The 16,209-nt window shown below is 33.4% G+C and overlaps 1 protein-coding gene and 1 long non-coding RNA gene across 22 annotated transcripts in view; one reads left to right on the forward strand and one right to left on the reverse strand.

The window, feature by feature from the left end:
• LOC140604883 (disintegrin and metalloproteinase domain-containing protein 18-like) overlaps positions 1-16,209 on the reverse strand; it is a 183,340-nt gene that overhangs the window by 100,291 nt on the left and 66,840 nt on the right. For all 19 annotated transcript variants that reach the window (XR_012007699.1, XR_012007702.1, XR_012007698.1 and 16 more), the window contains 4 exons: positions 15,052-15,235; positions 8,477-8,572; positions 5,816-6,014; positions 549-654 (listed from right to left, as the gene is read on the reverse strand). Coding sequence is in view for 14 of the 19 variants with exons in the window: in XM_072776560.1 (XP_072632661.1) it covers positions 549-654; positions 5,816-6,014; positions 8,477-8,572; positions 15,052-15,235 (585 nt within the window). In the remaining 5 variants the exon portion in view is untranslated. The remainder of the gene's footprint in view (positions 1-548; positions 655-5,815; positions 6,015-8,476; positions 8,573-15,051; positions 15,236-16,209) is intronic.
• LOC140604889 (uncharacterized) overlaps positions 1-16,209 on the forward strand; it is a 122,825-nt gene that overhangs the window by 88,796 nt on the left and 17,820 nt on the right. For 2 of the 3 annotated variants that reach the window (XR_012007709.1, XR_012007710.1), the window contains exons 4-5: positions 10,758-10,888; positions 12,315-12,451. This is a non-coding gene — a long non-coding RNA (uncharacterized lncRNA). Of the gene's footprint in view, positions 1-10,757; positions 10,889-12,314; positions 12,841-16,209 lie in introns of those variants that run through there. The other variant, XR_012007708.1, reaches the window with a different exon arrangement.

Below are 16,209 nucleotides of genomic sequence, written 5' to 3' on the forward strand. Positions count from 1 at the left end.
TTTCATTTTCAATAGTCCCATGAAATTGAGGGAGTATTTGTTATGGATTAAGCTCTCCTTTATTGGATTTTATAAATCCCTTAAAAATATTCCAGTACTTCCATTTTAGTCATCAATAGGTACTTCTATGTTTTACATATTAGTATTTTGGAAACAAACAACAGAAACAAAAAGGAAACTTTATTCCTCTCAATAATTTCATGTCTTAAAAATCAAAGCACTAGTTTTAGGATCATTATCATTTATCAACTTAATAAAAAAAACTCAGTTTTATCAATATAGTGCACAAGTTTTTGATTTTTGGCAGTTTTTGCCCACTGCCTACCTCTGGTAATAAGCATCAGCTTTTTTTTTTTTTTTTTTTGTCTCTTCTCATTATTAGAACATATCAGGGAAAAAGGAAATTGAATTAATTGAAGAACAATATATATAATGTTAATTTAAGATATTCTCCTGATATACAATTTACTGTCCATTACTCTTTAGTGTCTCTTGGCAAGCAATCTACACTTATGACTCAATAAAACAATTATTTTCTATATACATACTTCTGGTCACAAGGTAATGGCTGTGAATTTTTAAAACCACAGTTTCCAAATTTATCATGCAGAGAATTGATTTCTTTGAAACAGGCAAATGGAGCACCTTGAGCACCTAAAAATGCAAAGATGTCTGTTAAATTACTATTCTTAATTCAAATTAAAATTTTTGTTCATAAAAAAACAACAATGAAACTCTTATTGTATAAACAAAATATCATGAAAAAAGTCATGTGTTTTTTTTTCTGAGTGTATACTGTCAATGCAGGTAGAAAGAAACAATGATCCGACAGAAAACAGAAAAGACTTGTATCTATTGCAGTAAAATTAAATTGCTGTTAAAAATAATGTGCTGCCCCTCCCCATCCCGGGATGCTCAGCGGTTTAGCGTTGCCTTCGGTCCAGGGCGTGATCCTGGAGACCCGGGATGGAGTCCCACGTCAGGCTCCCTGCATGGAGCCTGCTTCTCCCTCTGCCTGTGTCTCTGCCTCTCTCTCTCTCTCTCTCTCTCTCTCTCTCTGTGTGTCTCTCATGAATAAATAAATAAAATCTTAAAAAATAAAATTTGTTGCCCCTCCCTGTCGGAATGCATACTGCCTCATCCAATGAATATTAGGCTTGACTTTGTAATTTGATCCTCTTACTGAAATGAGAGATTTGAAACACAGTTATGGGCAGAAAATCTTGTGTGACTTGTGAGTAAAAGGAGTGTTATATTCTCTTTATTTTCTGATGGGGGATAAGCAATGTTTTAAGTAGAGTTTCATCTGTCAGTCTGTGCATCATAGTCAAAGCAATATGGAGTAGTAGAATAATTGTATTGGATATGTAAATCTCAGATATTTTAGGGTTGTTTTCAATTCATTAAACATTGCAGGGTACCTAAAAGTGGACTTTTCCTGTAAAATATGTCTTAAAAAATTTGGCATTGTCAGTGAAGCCAGTAGTAGATGAGAAGAAAACTGTTATCATTGGATAAAGAAGAGTAATTCATGTTACATGAAAATGAAACACTTGGAAAAACTCTTCACAGTGACTGAAAGGGAGATAATAGCTTTAATAAACTTATTGTCTTAGGCAAACAAGTAGGGAAACAGAATCTGTCTTGGTTAATCTTGGCTGCATTTGACCAGAAGGTAAAGGTATTCAAGGAAAAGATAAACTAAACCCAAGATAGAATTAGTTATTTCAGGGACAGTAATAAAAAATTAATAAAATAAAATAAAAAACAGAGAAAGCCTAGAAATGTGTCCATTCTACAGGCATTGGGGTGGATAATAATGGATGCTGGCTGATGTAAACTAGCCAAATTATTATTCTCATTTAATTGTTCTAAGTCTTTTCCATGGTGGATGCTTGTTGGTGGGTGTTAGTTTGGTGGATTAACACAAAGATTCACATTATTTTTCATTTCCATGTGTTTACCCACATTTCTCTATCCCAGAACCCTTGCCTTTAATCTTCTAGTTTTTCCACATCTAGGCTCCCCATCAACAAACTAGGCCCTTTGTCATCATTCATGAGTATATCTTTAATCTACCTCTGGCCATTTCTCCTTCCACAAAAAGCAGATGACCAGATGGTCATTATCTTTCAAGGCATCCTCCAAAATGAGGTTGCAGTATGGCTACTAGATTTTTTCCCCTCACTAATAACCAGTGACTGAAGCAACATATCTATAAAACAAGCCTAGGCTTTTTCTTTTTGTGTAACTTGGTCATGGTGAAATCCTATGTATCTATGGGTGCGAGCTGAGGGAGATGCAAAGTGGAGAAGGGTATACTGTTCTGGATTTCCTGCTCATGGATTTTTCTTCTGCCCTGTCTTTTTGCTTGTGTTTGAATCCAGGTGAATGAATGCCTTCCATTTATATGACCATTTAACTTGGTGGATCTGACATAACTGAGCTTATACTGTACAGCTCTAAAGACATGTTTATTTGGTGTCTGAAAATCAGATTCTTCATCTCTACAGGGGTCACTAATGTGACCAGAGTTGTTCTGTCAAAGTGGTATAGTTCTCCAGTGTAGGTGGCACAGTCTTGCTCTAGAACCCCAGATAACAGCCCTGTCATTCTCCCAAAAAGGTTTAGTATAAACCCTACATAGCATTTTTTTTTCTCACAACCTAAACTTCTGATATTATTGGGATTCCTGTGTTTTATAATTCAGAATGCAGAACTGCTTGCATTGCAACTTGGACATATTGCAGAGCCTCTTTTCTACTTTTCACTTCACTTAACGTTAGCAACATTTAATGTCATCTAATAAATGAAGCAGTACTTCCTCATGTGGAATATACTGCCTCCAGAACCCAGAAAGAACTACCAAGTGTTTTACTTTTTTTAGTTCAATGAGATGTAAAACACATAAAGTTTGGTTTTACTTTGCAAGTGATGTCAGGTCATGGATCAGAGCTGTGCCATTTTATAAATTCAGTAGTTTCAGAGAAGTATACAGGCTAAAATCAGGGGGATTTTCAACTGTTTCATATTTTCAACTGTTCCCATACCAGTTGTTGTTCTCATTCTTTTTCCAACCAGAACCTTGATCACAGTAAAACAGACTTGATTGAGAATTTAACCTCCTCTGAGTTTCCTCCAACTTGATAATTTTTTAACTTTTTCTAATATCCTATTTTAGGAGATGAAAATCCCTTTATAAGTTAACAGTGGTGCCTATACAGCATACAATTTAATTTGAAATGAACACTTTTTAAAAAATATTTTATTTATTTATTCATGAGAGTCACACAGAGAGAGGCAGAGACATAGGCAGAGGGAGAAGCAGGCTCCCTGCAGTGAGCCTGATGGTATCCCAGGATGCTGGGATCACAACTTGAGCCAAAGGCAGACACTCAGCCACTGAGCCACCCAGGTGCCCCTCAAATGAACACCTTTTTGTTATCTTTTCGTAGTTTTCAATGTTGTTTGGTAATATCCATCTAATACCCCTGTCCTTATAGTTATCGTTTCCCCCATACATTTCAATTGTACTAGCAAATGGATTATCTTGTACTATCCCAGTTCACTCAGTGAGGGTATTATCAACTTTTACCAGTGATGGCATGCTCATTCACAGCTTTCAGTAAGTAACTTAGTTTTGAAGGTGATCTTATGGGTTATTTTTTCACACCACTCTCAATATCAACTGTTAATGGTTAGGGCTTCTAGAAGTCAGAATCTAGATGAGGTATAATGTGAAAGCTATTTATTAGTGATTAGAACATCTGGAAGTGAGGGGGAGAATGCAGGGTGGAGCAAAGAAGTCAAACAGAAATGTAGGCCCAATAAAGACCCTATGGGTAGCTGTGAAACATAAATAGTCTGCTAGAGTACAAATTGTGCCTAATTTGTGGCTGGATTAGACCATAATGATCAGGACTTTATACCCCATCTCAATTAATTATTGCATTTGTGCTGTCCTGGGATGGGTGTGTTTTGGTGCCTGTGTTGAGACAAATTCTGGAGTGAGCTGACAGCTGGAGATGATATGATGACAGCACGCAGTATTTCTCTTGTCTATTTCACCTCATTTTCCCCCAGCATTCTATTTTCTTTCCTTTAACTGCACTTAGCACAATTAAAGGATTCATATTTCTTTTGTCTTTATGTGTTTACTGTATTTGTTTCCTGATCATAAGCTCCATGAATACAATAGCCACATGACAATTTTCATCTTGTTGAATATTATTCAGCTCTGTGTGCATGCTTTGCCTTAAGTACAACATTTTGCAGTATAGCTTTTGTTAGCATAAGAACAAGAAAAAAAAGTGCCTCCTCCAGATAGTAGCCAAATGAATGAAGAAAGGAAGGATGAATGAATGAACAACATCGAGAGATCAATTTTTTGACCCAGATGGGTAAGTTTTGTGGGATACTAGGGCATATATGAGAAGAGGAATTACATATGCATTAATGGTTAATTAAGTCTTACCTAAGAATCCTTGCTTTAATTAGAGCTCAAAAAGATTGTCAAATGACAAGTAGCTCAATTCTGGATAGAGGATTTATTTATTGATAAAGAAGAGTATGTTCTGGACAGTCCTTAATGGATTTTATAGGGAGTATTATTTAATTTTAAAATGATATATTAAACCTTGATCTAAAGTTACTGTGACACTGACAAATAATATTTTTTAAATGCAAGTAATCATTGAAAAAGAAAAATAAAAACAAAGAAACCAAATAAAAAGTGGAATCATGAAAATACAGCCTAGAGAAAACACCATTGACCTGTGGTTTAGGGGATTATAGCTCTGCAGCACTGGTTAAATGTTGGTTAAGTCACTTAATTTGAAACTTCTTACTAAAGACAAGTTTCAAATAATTAGGAAGACAATATAAATTGCATATCATGTCATCTGGTACAAATTATAGACCTTATTACTGCTGGACAAATAACTGAAAAGTGCTGCTTATACTACTTTTGCTCAATTACTAAATGATTGATCTGAATACATTTCAATGAGTAATTTTTATCCATTCAAATTCAATTTAATCCCTATAAGAAATTATATTGGGGTACTATGAGTAGTTACTGCCTAACAAGCTTATATGCACAATTCTTATTTGAATTACTCGGAAAAAAAAAGGAAATATAAGAAAATATAAGAAAGAATTGGGGGGGTGCGCAGCTGGGTGGCTCAGTGGTTGAGCATCTCTGCCTTTGGCTCAGGTTGTGATCCCAGGGTTCTGGGATGGAGTCCCACATCACCACCACCACCCCACCCCCCAACAGGGAACCTGCTTCTCCCTCAGCATATATCTCTGCCTCTCTCCATGTATCTCTCATGAATAAATAAATACAATCTTTAAAAAAAAAAGGAATGAATTTTGATCAGTGGCCTATGACTACTGTTATCCTAGCAGTTCCTCAGTAAAGAAATATGATCATACTTGAATAAAATTCACTCTGATTACCAAAAAAAATTCACTCTGTTTTATGCCATTAAAATTAGATAATGAAGATGTAAAGTAAAAGAAATTTAAGTAAGATTCTACAATCTATTGACTTGCCTTCCAATCTCTATGTAAATTATGAGAAGTAAACATGGATTTTTGCCCAGGTTGCCAGTACAAAAAGCAAAAATCAACTCATGAGAAGAGGAATATACAGTATTATCCTGGAGAATTTTAAACACTTCTACAAAAACTTCTTCTCTAATTCAAATTTAATCTTTATTGAGCTTGTGATTCAGGTGCTTCTATTTTGAGAGTTGTGTGATATATATTTTATCATATAGAGGTAAAAGAAATATATAAGAAAGAGCAATACCTTCTCCAAATATCTGGGCACACTGGTTATCAGTAGTTTGGCATCGTCCATTATAACAATACGCAGTTCCCAACCTGCACAACATGCCATTTGATGCATAAGTGTCAGGAACACAATTACTAGATGTTCCATTGCAATATTCTGTAAAATCACATTCTTGATCAATAATCTTTCTACACGGAGTGCCTGCTACTGATATCTAGGAAGAAAAAGAAAAAGAATTTCATGTTCTTGCAAATGAACAGATTTATTCTTACTTACTGAGTGAACAGATTTATCAAATAAACTATGCCTAATTATTGATATTTGGGGGAATCACAGAATTCCCAAGGTTGTGAGTTATCAAGGAAATGTCAGGTATTCATTATGAAGCCCAAAGGAAAATAACTGTCTCAGATGTAATAGGATCCCTTCTGACAGAAGGTTTACAACCATTCTGTGTTCTGCATTCTATGTTCTGCATTCTTTCTGACTCAACATGCATTTGGAGGGAGCCTAAACAGGTAACTCATACTTGTTCCTCAAAATTGGAGGACCAATGCCTCTCCTTTTTTGGTCCTTGAAGTGACCAGGAGCCAAACTACCTGGTTTCAATTTCTTGCTCAGATTTTCACTAGTTTATTGTGTGGGTGAGATACAGATCTCTCTCATTTGCAGTTGCTTCATTTGTAAACTTAAAATAATTATCATTCCCTGAGAGAATTCTTGTTAATACTAAACTGAGTTAAACTGGATAATTTGGTTTTTGGGTGTTGAGTTTGATAAGTTTGTTACAGATTTTGGATACTACCCTTATCAGATATGTCATTTGCAAATATCTTCTCCCATTCTGCAGGGTGCTTTTTAGCTTTGTTATTTCCTTTCCTGTGCAGAAGCTTTTTATTCTGATGAAGTCCCAATAGTGCATTTTACTTTTCTTTCTTTCCCTTGCCTTTGGCGACATGGTAGGAAAAAGTTGCTATTTATTCTGTAATCCTCACTGTCTATATAACTTCAGTAACACTTAAACTTGATTTTTTTTAAATTACTGTAGGATCCTGCCTTCTGCCTTATCTTTGTACATTCTACCCAAGTTATATGGAATGTTTCTGAGTTAGTTACTATACCATCAAAATGTACTGCCACTGAACACTGTTTAGGGGGAGAATACATTTTTGGAGGGTTGAGACAAATTGTTTAAGAATTTTCATAATTTGTGAGTAATAAAAAGCCAGCTTATATAATTTTTAATAATGAATACCTATTTTGAAAACACAAACTAAACAAAACAAACAAAAAAGGAATGAGCTACTAACAAGAACCAGAACATGAATCTCAAATCGATTATGCTAACCTAATTATAATGTTTATACATGATACAATTTATATTCCTGCAAAAGGAAAATTACAGATGCAGAAGACAGATCTGTAGTTACCAGGGTTTGTGGGTATGGATATGAATTGAATACAAGGGGACACAGGGTGAATTTCGGGGAGTGGTGATAAAATCACCTATCGTTTAAATTGTGGTCCAAGTTATAAGACTGAATGTTTGTTATAATACTCAAAAGTATTCACTAAAATAGTTTTATCATAATAAAATTATAGTATAGTAACTTAAACCTTAATTGAAAAATTGGGCACAAAGAACATATGGAATATTTACATGTATTATGTGTATTAGAATATTACATGTATTAGAATTGGAATTATAAAACATTTGCATTATTGAACTTGATATCCCATCCAAACATATGTCCTAAAAGATAATGTATTAGTGCACCCATATTTAGCCTACAGTTATTAATTCTTGTATAACATATTATACTGAAATGTAACTAATCCAGTACTAACAAATATTATTTATGATTTGCTACTGCAAGCAGTTCTGTAATTAATATTCTTTTTTAAGCTTTCCATATATGTGCATATTTCTAGAGCAGTTCTGTAATTAATATTCTTTTTTGACCTTTCCATACGTGTGCATATTTCTAGAGTATGTACATAAAAAGGAAACTGGCCATTTATACTCTGTCCAGAGATATTCAAATATGGCTCACCAAAGGGATTGTAGTAATTCAAAATTTCACAAACACTCTCCAAAAAAATGATCCTTATTCCTTTTCTTTGGCTACTCTGACATTGTTATTTTTAAGATTACCATTTGGATGACTACTTTATGATACTGTATTACTTTTATTTGTATTTACCTTAATTACTGCAGATGAAGCATACATTATTGAACAGTTCTACTCTCATTGTTGTAAACTGCCTGAACATTCCTTTAGCCTGTATGTGTGATTTGCCTTTTACTTATAATGTCTGAGAGTTTTTTTGCATATTCCGTATGCTACACACATTTTGTCTGCTACACAATTTGTCCATTTGTCTTACAATTTTTCAATGGTCATTACCATTTATTTGACTTCACAATTTCCTTAAGAATTGGTAATATCTTGATATCATAACATATATGTTTATTCTTTCTTTACCTGATAATTTAAGAGATGATAAACTTTACTTCATAGTAGTTTTCCTTCTTACTTGTGGTTGTTTATGGAATCTCCATTTTGTTACTCTGAATTACTTCTATAGTCTCTTTATCAACCCCATATTAATTTAGTTAATATAGACTTCTATGATCATAGTTTAATTTCCTTTTTATAAATGTTGGAAACTTACCTCACAGTTTGATGTGCAGCATGGTCCAGAACCACATTTTGCTGAGCCTTTCAGTTTACATGTGTTAAAATCACAGCATTTCTTAAATTGACATTCCTAAAATTTCATAAGAAATATTATTGTAGTTAAACTACTTAACAGCTCTTATTTAGTAGTCTTAGCTTCTATTTAAGACACTTTTGATTTCAACTATTTAATTATACAATGTACTCAATGAAGTTTTATTTTATTATTTCTTCAATCCCCAAAAGAATATATAATCATAAGAACTAAATAACATCTAAAATAGCAATTGATTAGTAACATTTATTACTTAAAGTCATTGGCAATTAATTCATAAATTACCAACATGGAAATATATTTTTGAAGAAAAAAAGTGTGAGTTTCCAAGAGAAAACCTTCCCCAATTGTCTTTTCTTTTTTTTTTTTTTTTTTTAAGATTCCATTTATTTATTCATGAGAGACACAGAGTGAGAGAGAGAGGCAGAGACAGAGGCAGAGAGAGAAACAGGCTCCACGCAGAGAGACCGACATGAGATTCAATCCCGGGTCTCCAGGATCACACCCTGGGCCAAAGGCAGCGCTAAACCGCTGAGCCACACGGGGCTGCTCCCCAATTGTCTTTTAATGATTTGTTTACTCAGGTTTCATTTTGTGAATAAAGTTAGAGTTAGGCAGTAATTACAACAAAAGCACATTTAATACTCATGTGCCATATTTTACTGTAATGAAATTAACAAAAAAGGATATGTTAATATATATATGTATTTTTAAAACGTAAATGACATTCAACTGTTATTCAAAGTAGGTACTAGTTTAAATAATACACTAAATATTATTTCCATGTAAATAAATTGTTTTATGTCTTTAATTTTTTATATCCTTAACACTTAAAAAATCAAACATTTTCTATTTACTCAAAAACTAGTTTCAAAGATCTTGTCCTATGACATAAAGGTAAGATTCTTCTTAATTTTTAATTTTCCATTTGTTTCTGCTTTTCCATGTTTTTATGTGAGTAGATATGTATTTATAAATATTCCCATCCCAGAAATAATATAGAAAATATAGAGTAAAAGTTGAAGTTGTTGCCATACTTCCCAGATTCTCCAAGGGTAAATGCAATATCATTATTTGAGTGTGTGTGTGTGTGTGTGTGTGTGTGTGTGTGTATTCTTCCATCGACAGAACAAAGATGTTTTTTCCAATCATGTTTATCAATACTAATTATGACCAAATCAGTTTAACTTACAATGAGCTTATGGGGATATGGTGTCTTATTTTTTTTGTATAATTTCTCTGCTTACTAGTGAATGTGGTCATGAGTTTTTATTTTGTGCAACATTATGAATTAAAATAATCATTTCTTTTGACCACTTTGAGCATTCTGATTCTCCTCTTTTCCCTACTAAATAGTGGGAAAACCTTTTACATAATATCCAGTTATCCTTTCTCCCTTCTATGTGTTTATAACATTTCTTTGCAGTCTGTTGTCTTGTTAATGGTGCCTGTCATTTGTGAAATTTGTATTGTTGTTTTTTATGACTATTGGGTTTCATGTCTTTTTACTAAGACGTCCATTATGCAAAGAATATTATCAATACTTTATTATGATATTTTATTGCTATTTTAAATATTTGATTTATTTTTTACTGAAATGTGTCCCTCTATATTTTGTGGGATATTTGGTCAAACATTTACTACTTGTCATTATATTTGTGTATACAAGAACAAATGTACACTCCTCCACATATGTAGGTGGGTGCATAAAACAGAATTCCATTTGTATAAAATGAGTGATATTTACAAAGATATAGATATCCGTGCCATTCTTCCAAAGACCACCATAGTTCAACTGTAATTCAAGAAGTTGGATTTATTACTAGCGTCAACAAAGGAGAACACCACCATGGGAAACTGTGATACTCCTGACTGATAGGTTAAAATTACAGAATTTGGGCTGTGTTAGGTAATTTGGGGTGTATAAGGAATCTGAACTTTGTCAGATTAGATGATATCAGAAACGAAAGGATACATCTCTGATTGGGTATTTTAGTAAGGCTTATCTAGAAGAGGAAGGACTATACCAATGTTAAAGCTGAAACTGGAAAAAAGAGCAGGAATTATTCATATTAGCAAGGATAGGAGGGTGTTTGGGCATTTCTGTAACTATAACAATTTCCAAGTATACTTGTATTCAGACACAGAGAGTGGCTTTGCTTTTTTTCATCCATCATGATCAAAGATGTTGAACTTTTATGAAATTATGTATATTCAACAGGAGTACCCCACAACCCATTCATGTCAGGCCAGCTTCTAGCGACACCAAGGACCAGCTGATACTACTAGGCCAGATCCTGCACATCAGGGGCTGCATCTTCCTTTCTCATAATGAATGCACTGAATTTATAGGTAAATACTTATAACATTATTTCCATACTGAAAATAAATGTTATATATCTATATAAATTTAACGTATTTAGATAGTTAAATCTCTTTATAAACATGAGTGTTGATACAGAGATAGATACAGAAATGTAGATATCAGTTTTCATTTCTTATGCCAATAGCCCAATACAACAGTGAATAGAATTAAACAACCTCAAAGTATGTCTGCTTTTTAAGGCAAGATTTCCCCCAAATCAACTCTTTATAAAAAGTTCTTTGTATTCTTCCTTAGCTCTAAGAAAAACTTTCGGGATGCCTGGGTGGCTCAGTGGTTGAGTGTCTGCCTTTGGCTCAAGGCATGATCCCTTAGTCCTGGGATTGAGTCCCACATCAGGCTCCCTGCAGGGAGCCTGCTTCTCCCTCTGCCTGTGTCTTTGCCTCTCTCTGTGTGTCTCTCATGAATAAATAAATAAAATATAAGAAAAAACCTTTCAAATAAACTCTCCAAGTACTATTATGACTAATGAATATTCTAAATATACTAATCCTTAGCCGTTAATATGGATGATACATTATAAAGATAATTACACTATCCATGCATTTATTGAATCAACAAGTATTTGTTGAGTACCCTGTATGTACGAGATGCTAGTCTACTGGAAATCAAGGAACAATTAAGGAATGGACTATATTCACTTTAATTTTCTGGTTTTTTGTTTTTATTTGTTTTTGGGTTGTTTTTTCTTTTTTTTTTGCCAGTATCACTCCATTTTAATCACAGTATGTGTGTGTGTTTGTTGTGTACATTTGTGCATCTAATTTGCTAGTGATGGCAATTTCCCCAAATTATTAAAATGGATGAATAGACTTAGTTTTTATTTCTAGATGAAAAAGAATGAGTTAAAACATATCACATTTTATATCAAATTTTTTATAATTTAGAAAATGTATAACATTATCAGCAAAATTTCTTTTTCTTGAGTATAGTTGATACACATTAGTTTCCAAGTATACAACATAGTGATTCAACCTCTCTGTACTTTATGCTATACTCTTCACAAGTGTAGCTACCATCTGCCACTATACGATGCTATTACAGTATCATTGACGATATGCCAGAACTATGTGGCATGGACTTTTCCTTGATGAGAAGTTCTGAAAACATAGACAGGATTTTTTTAGTATATTTTTCTTAATAATGCTATTCACTTTTTAAATGTCTACGCATGTTAGTTTTTGCAAATTATTTTTTTCAAGGAATTAATCCATTTAATCTTGGTCGTTAAATTTAGTAGTACAATATTATTCATGATATCATCTTACCATTTTAATGTCATATTACATAAGATCTATATTGATGTCTCATTTTAATTACTGTTACTGTTGAATTTTTGTTAGTGTCAATAAAAGCTTTTCTCTATTTATTCAAATAATTTCTATTTGGTTGTAGAATGATTGGATGAAGAATCTGTGCAAACATTGGGTCCATTGAACCTACTGTGAAATGGCCTTTTTTAAGCACTCCAGGTATTATCTGGATTCTCTATATCCTCACTCTACTCATGATGATGTTTTGAGTCCTCTCATGTGAGTATGATGAGCAAAGATTCTGTATTGAATCATCCTACAGTGGTCTGCATATTCTCCATTCCCCAGTGTACAGTTACTTCAGTAAAAGACTATTGATCATTCTGTTGAAGAGGGAAATGATTGAGGAAATTGCTACTTTCTGTCCTTACTAGAGCATTGTAGGTTTTCGTCCTCTATCTGAACAATGAGCTCAAGCTCTGAGACTGGCATGGGTCTAAAAATGTATTAAGAGAATAGCAAGAGATTTGTGGCAATTGGCATTAGTCCTCTGTTCACTGTTTCTTAATTTTTAGTTATATATGTCCTATGTCAAGAAATATGGTAATTGACTATCTAGATCTTTCTTAACTATCAGTATAAATGCATGCAGGTCAAAACCAGTAGGTACCATCTATGCCTCTCTTCCTTTTATGCTAATTTTATCCATTTTGGCTATTATTGTTAAGCACTACCACTTGGCCTATGCTATTATTCGGTGATTCCTAGTGACACTAGGATGCCCAACTCTGTGATGGCACTTCCAGCCATCAACCCTTGTCTATAGAAGAAAGTTATAGATTGGATCTACCAAGATACTCCAGGATAATGTCCCCATCTTAAAGTCCATAATCTTAGTTATTTTTGCAAAGTACTTCACTAATATAACATATCCATAAGTCCAAGAATTAGAGTGAGGACATCTTTGAAGGTCATTCTAACTATGACTCAAACACTGGCATGAAAGTACAGATGTTAGAGAAGGGAAGTAAGCCAGTACATTGTAGGTTTGTGAGTTGGTTACTGCTCTTTTAAGCTAAAGCTAAATCCCACAGATACCTCTAGGAAATGATATAAAATAGGGGACATAAAAATATTTTCTGTAAAGGACAAAATAGCAAATATTTGCAACTTTGCTAAAATAGTGCACCATATGACTTCTGTTGCAAGTGTTCAGCTCTGCCATTATAGCACAGAAACAGCCATAGACAATATGCATATGGGCATGGCTGTATTCCAATAAAATTCCATTTACAAAATTAGGTGGCAGCTGTATTTGGCCCACTGGCCAGTTTGCAGAATTCTAATGTAGAGCATTAGAATTAAATATCTAAGAGAATTTACTTATAAAGGGTAAGAAATATGGGGCATTTATTCACCAACTACCCTTCATAATTATGAGGGCTGATCATTAGCCCCATGTGCTTATAGCCCACCTTGCTAAAGGCTGAGCATGCTACTAAGACCAGAGGAAGCACTCCAACAAAAAGTCTCAGATATTTAAAGCAAGTACTCTTTCTAGGAACAATCAATGCTGAGAAGAGACTGATAGGACAGTATCTGCTGTGACATTCTGCTTAGAGCCTGTAGTTACAGAAGCTCAAAATGTGCAGACCTAGCTCCAGATTACATTGCTTTATTCTATCCTTCATTAAAAACAGACTTTTGGGGAGGCAATCGGCATCATATTTAGGAGTATTTAGGGGGATGTGAATACAAAATGAGCATAGTACTGCTGATTAGAAAACTAAAATGACATTAAAAAAAAATCTGAGATAACTGGGTGCCTGGATAGCTCAGTTAGTTAAATGTCTGACTATTGATTTCAGCTAAGGTCACAATCTCAGAGTTGTGAGATCGAGCTGCACTTTGGGCCCAGTGTGGAACCTTCTTGAGATTTTCTCTCTCCTTCTGCCCCTTCCTACCCCTCTAACAAAAACAAAACAAAACAAAACAAAACAAAACAAAAATAACCCAAACAAATAAAAAACAAACAAACAAAAAAAAAAGAAAGAGAAAAAGAAACAAAAAGAAACAAAGAAAGAAAGAAGAAAGAAACAAAGAAAGAAAGAAGAAAGAAAACCTGAGATAAATGATAAATGGAAAATTTACAAATATATAAATATATATAAACCTTTGTGAATAGTGGGGGATTAAGGTAACTTGTAGGGATTAATGTTATGTAAACAAATAGTGATCAGCTCTTTTTGTAGTTGGATAAGAAATTCATGTAACTGATGGAGGACTAATCATTAAATTTTATTTAAATAGAAGGAAATTGCAAAGTATTGCACAATAATGATATTATAATAGATTAAATATGTAGTCTTATCTGTTGAGAATAGTGTGCAGAGAATATTTGATTGATGGGACTGTGGTAGATTGGATATCTATATTTAGAAGTGAGCAAAAAAAAATTGATCATTCTGAAACTTGGAAATGCAAGAATGCTTGAGAATTAAGAAAAATCTATTATATAGTTTTACCATTCTTACAACCAGAGATGGGAAAATTTGGACCAAAATCAGAAGTTTGTACAGAAAACAGATTGAAGTCACATGAATTAGGAAGTAAGTCATGGACAAAAAGTCATCCACTTAGCCTATATATGCAAAACCTCTTTGCTGGCATACTTGAGAACAGTGTATGCAAACTAAGTTTCATGACTCATTTGTCTTCTCAGTTGAAGAGGGATGGAAAAGTGATTCATATACCCTAATTTACATACATTTTCATATCTAAGTTCTATATTGAAGACATAGGTGCAAATATTATTCCACATATACCATGACAACCACTTATTAGAAACACAAGAAATTGTGCTCAAATTTATTGCTTACCTCTTGGCTGCCACAGTCACATTCTTCATTAGGTTCCAAAATCCCATTACCACATACTGATTGATTTTGATATAACGGTTGCAAATTTGGAAAGTTCTGAAGACATTTAGTCTCAAATTTTGAAACAAAATATCTATAGTCATGCATGCTACAGTTGCTAAAAAATTTTATACCACTGGAACCCCTACAATGAAATAATAATCCTCAGGTAAATCCTCAGGCTAATAAACCCCCACCTAAACAATGCCTCATATATAATGATATGAATTGCAAGATGGCTCAAATGAAAATCTTGTACCTTAGCAGAGATGAAGACAAGCATGATTAAAATTTTAATTTATCATTGTTTATCTTTAACATTCATTTCTCTAAAATGCCATTGAAAATTTATCATTCCAGGAGAGCAATAAAGTGTAACAGTTAAATCCCTACCTATCTATCATCTGTTATCTGCCATCTTTGTCTACCTAATATGCTCTTGTCTCATATATCCAAAGCTTCCTTCCCTCAAATGTAAACTTCCAAAAAGGTCCTGATTGACATAAGATAAAGTGTGTCCCCTCCCTTCATTGTCATATTTATCATTCTACATGGTACTTTTGCATCATATAAATATAAACTCATTTGTATTTTTTAAATCTATTTTTATAGGACTTATATTTTGCACTAAAATATAAGTTCTGTGAAGGTCTTTATTTTCATGTTCACAGCTATATTTCTAGTAGGACATCTAAAAGATATGTCTAATGGATCTTCAATAGACATTTTGAATATACTATGTACAATATAGACTGCTGATCTTCTCAGCCAAGCCTGTGCCATCCACTAGTCTCAGTTCCAGGCAACTCTATTCTTCTGGTTTCTCAGGCTGATAATATTGGTGTAATCCTGGACTCATACACATCTAACAATACACATGCACATACATGAATGTAATATATGCAGTTAACAATTTTTATGTTGATTGGATGTTGGAATGATATTTTTGATATATTGAGTTAAATAAAATATATTATTAAAATACATCACTGCAAGTAACTTTATCTGATTAAAAAACTTTAATACAGCTACTAGAAAATTTAAAATTACATATATAGTTCACATTTTATTTCTATTTCAGAGTGTCAGTCTAAGTAATCATGTCTTAAACAATAACTC

Source organism: Canis lupus, chromosome 15 (assembly GCF_048164855.1).
Source record: "Canis lupus baileyi chromosome 15, mCanLup2.hap1, whole genome shotgun sequence".
Taxonomy (NCBI): Eukaryota; Metazoa; Chordata; class Mammalia; order Carnivora; family Canidae; genus Canis; species Canis lupus.